At 35.7% G+C, this 4,374-nt stretch overlaps 1 protein-coding gene across 1 annotated transcript; it reads right to left on the bottom strand.

Moving 5' to 3' along the window:
• Positions 1–1,143, bottom strand: LOC100265705 (protein LIGHT-DEPENDENT SHORT HYPOCOTYLS 6). The gene has a single exon (XM_002278247.5). The coding sequence runs from the start codon at positions 814–816 to the stop codon at positions 121–123; it is 696 nt and encodes a 231-aa protein (XP_002278283.1). The 5' UTR covers positions 817–1,143; the 3' UTR covers positions 1–120.
• Positions 1,144–4,374: the final 3,231 nt, after the last annotated feature.

Raw genomic sequence — 4,374 nt, 5'->3', positions numbered from 1 at the left:
TTGTAGCTGAATTTTGTTCATTTGGGTCGATCCAATTATAAGAGAATCGCCAGATATACGACTCATAATCACAAATTAAAACAGGAATTTAGGGGGGAAAAAGGTAGAAAATTAGTGAGGCTATACGGTAGTAGTAGGCGGAGCAACAGTAGTAGCAGCAGCACCGCCAGTATCAGCACCGCCACCGCCACCAGTTCCATCACCACTACCACCTGCTGCAGCGCTACTACTACTACCACCAACCTCAACACCTTGAGTGACAGCCGGTGCCGACACATTTGTAGCAGCCACCACCGCCGTGGCCGTAACAGTGGGGCGTTTTCGCTTCTTCTTCTCATATGGAATCCCTCTAGCCTTGGCTTGCCCTTCTCTCACCTCCCTCAGATAAATCCTTACTGCTCTCGCCCCAAAAGGGTTGGACTCTGGCCGTCCACCGTTCTCTTCGTAGGCGGCTCTCAGCCGTCCGATGAGCGCGTCAAGGCTACCCCATGCCTGCTTGAGAGGACAGGCACACGGCGCCGGCGGATTGGGGTGCCCAAAATATGGGCACCCACTTATATGCACCTTCGTCTTCCCAAACTGGTCCAAGTACTTCAAAAACTCTATCACATGTGCTCCACTGCACCTCGCTAGCGTCAATGGCGGTTTGTGGTTCTTCAAGTACTGTAAAAACGTATTCCAATCTCTCCTCTTCTGTGATTCGTACCTACTCGGCGGTGCCGGCGATGACCCCTCAGCCGCCCCTCCCCCTCCTCCGGCCGACGGCCCCTCTCCGCCACTCGGGTCCGCTGCACCCCCTCCTGATGCTGAATCCATCACCCACTACGGCTCTTCCCCTCAATCCCCTCTATCTAATAAACCTGTGTGTGAGACTCTTGCAGCTCAGCTACGATCTTTTCACGGGAGATGGAAAGATTTTCTGCGATTTTCTCCCTCTCTTTCTATTCGGGATTGTTTTTTTTTTTTTTTTCTTTTCTTTTCTTTTCTTTTCTTTCTTTCCAGGATTGTCTATTTTATATATATATATATATATATATATTGCCTTTTTTGTGAGACGGAGAGCGTTTTCGGGGAAGAAATGAGATGAAGAATGGGGGAGCAAAGCTGATGGGACGTAAAAAGAGATGTATGGATGAATGAGAGCGAGAGGTAGACTCACTTTGTGAGAGAGAAAGAAATAAATTCTTTTAAAACAAAAATAAATAAAAATTGTAGAGAGAGAAAGTGGCTTAGAGAGAATCTAGAGAGAGAAAGAAAGCAAGAGAGAATGCTAGTATTCACGTGGTGGCCCCCGCCGATATGACATGCTCACTATTCACCACCGGCGGCCCCCGCCACTCTCTATCCTCCTCACTCCCCACTTTCACTCCCCAGCCCCCGCCCCTCACACCACGCTTTCCCCTATTGGCCTCTGCCTACGCGTGCCTCCCACACCTCCCGCGACACGTGGACGAATCACTTGCAGTGGTGGGATTCCAATTAATGGGGTCTCGCTAAGGTCAAACATTTCAAACCCACTTGGCAGCCCTTATGGTGGTTTCCGGTGTCCGGTTACCGGTTCTGATGGTTTGAGTCTGGGTGCGGCTCACGGGTGCATAGAATTTCCAGCCTTTGCTACGGAAGCGTAAACACGTGTAGATTAGGTTCGAAAATTGGCCTTTTTCGATTAAGTTTGGTCAAGCATTTTAGTCTGTTTGAATTTATTGCCACTCACCTCTCAAGTTGACCTTAAAATTGTGATTAAAAAATTACTTAAAGTGATTTTATAACAATTAAAAAATAACTTTTTTTTTATTATATAACATATTACTAAAAACATTATTCAATACTAAGTGATTTTTCTTATAAACATGACAATAAAAATATCTCTTTAAGACTTCAACTAAAATCACTTAATTCAAAATTTAATTATTTTTTCTAAAATGCCCCATAGATTTCCATAGCGATGTGTTAATCACACTCGTGACTTTTTTTCTATTGGGTCCTTGTAGGACTAGTAGGAGGAGGTTCATCAAATATTATTCCTTTTTTCATACTTGACCCACCTTTGAATTAGATTTGTTTCTTTGCACGTGAAAAATCTTGGATCCTTTTATCATTTACAAATAAGAATAAAAAGTGAAAATCAACATGAATATGATAAATGAATTTAAAACCCTTTTTATTATTATTTTCAAATACTCACATTTCTTTTTTTTCTTTTTTCTTTTTTAAATATTATTTATGTTTGTTAAATCAAAATTATTTTAGTGTTTATTACTTTCATCAAGGTTAAGTTGGAAAATCTTTTTTTCATTTTCGGGTTTTTTGAAATATAACTTTATTTTAAAAAAAAATTCAAATTACTCTCAGAAACCATTTTTAAAAAATATTATCAAATATATCATTAATTAGATTTTAAATTTGAAATGTTTTGCAAATTCAAGGTTATTATTATAAATTTTTTAATTCAAAAAAAATATTATAATAATAATAATGTGTTGTAAAGTGAAGAAGACAAGTTTTAGAAGGCCCATGCCATGAGAGTCACGGGTCAAATTACCTATTCCGATGAAGCACAAATTAATCATAGTCTTAGACGTTTATATAATATAGCAAGAAGTTAAATCATCTTCTTTGATGAATGGTTGCATTTTCCACTTTGGAAACCACTATTATCTTGCATCATTTAATTTAGAGCTTAATTATTATAGGAAGCTTAAGAAAAAAAAAAAAAAAAAAGGAAAAAAACAAGCCAACTTTCTCAGTATTATTTTATTTGTAGGACAACATTCACTATGTTTTTTATTTAGTAATCTTTTATTGTATTTCTTATAGAATATGAAATTATAGAAAGATGGATATGGAGAGTGGAATGAATAAAGACAGACAAGGGTGGTGAAGGAGCCAATCAATTGGGATACACCCTAAGACTAGTGACCTTTTAAGATATTGGTCATTTGGGTGATGGAATCTCTCAAAAAAAAAATTATTTTATTAATTAATTTTTATTTATTTATTCATTCATTTATTTATACCAACCTATGTAGGAGAGAATCTTAACCAAGACATGCTAATAAAAATTTGTACATCTTTCTTCTATTGAGTGCAAAATTAGCATTTAGATGCATGAGTGAAACACTAGAATGAATTTGGATCAAAGTGCTTTCCACCACATATTTTTTTAATGGTAACTATTCTTTGATGATGACTTCAGCCGATTTATTAGCATTTTTTAAAATATAAGAAAATAAATTTTTTATTCATCATTATTTTATTAATGAAAAGTTTAAAGGAAGAAAAATTAAGAATATATTTGATAGCGATTTTATGATGTGTTTTTAATTTTTTTAATACTTGAAAAGTAAAACTTTTTAAGTATTAAAATAGTTAAAAATATTTTCTAAAATTATTGATAAACCCAATTTAAATAATTGAAAAATGTATATTTTTAAAACCTTTTTCACCTTTTTTTTCTTAAATAAAATGAAAATTCTTTAGAAAGAGTTTTGCTTTAATACCCAGCTTCTAAATTACCCTTAACCTGGATTCCTCTAATACCTTGATTTACCTTAATCAAACTTCAACCATTGTTAGAAAGAGTTTTAGAGGTAGAGCAACACTTGGATGAGCCAATTTATATCATAGTTAAAATGTAGATGGGAGTAAAAACCTAAAAGAAAAAAATGAGGGCATTCCATAAGAGGGAAGTGTGGGTTTTCCAAGAATACCCTGAATATAGAGGGATATGACACATTGAAATGACAAAGGGTACAAAAAGATTTGTAAGAAATGGAGTCCAATCTCTGTCCATCCAAATATGGGAACCACTAAGGCTTGTGGGAGTCACTGCAACAGTGGCCCTCTGTGCTGTCTCATGCACCTACGTCACACTACTTTACTGCTTGTGTGTTTGCCCTTTTGCCCTCTTCAATTCACCACCAGTCTCTGCCCTCTGCGCTCTGATCTGAGGGATGGAACTTTTTCTTTAAAGAGGGTGGACCCATCGTTTAATACTTGGGTTTTCTCTTCAGATTGACTGTGTAAGAGTTTTGGAGTCAAGTCTTTGCCATTTGAGGCCAAAAAAACATATTCATACTTGAACCCTCTTGTTTTCCTCCTATTCTGTGTATTATTTCAATCATGGAAATACAGGTCACCCATAATTGGTGAGAACAACTACACCATGCTTTTTTTTTTTGACAAATTTTTAAGGAAAACATATTTTTTCTAAATTTGTTTGAAAAGTAGGTTCTTTTTAAAATTATATTTGAAGTATTTTTAAGTTACCTTTAGTAGAGTGTTTTAATAATAATTAAAAATATGAAAATATTTTTTAAAAACAAACTTTTTTCATATTTAGATTTTCAAATGGAACTTTGTTTTTTTAAAATA

The sequence above is a fragment of the Vitis vinifera genome, chromosome 6, assembly GCF_030704535.1.
Source record: "Vitis vinifera cultivar Pinot Noir 40024 chromosome 6, ASM3070453v1".
Lineage (NCBI taxonomy): Eukaryota > Viridiplantae > Streptophyta > Magnoliopsida > Vitales > Vitaceae > Vitis > Vitis vinifera.
This window is presented reverse-complemented; position numbering and strand designations above follow the sequence as displayed.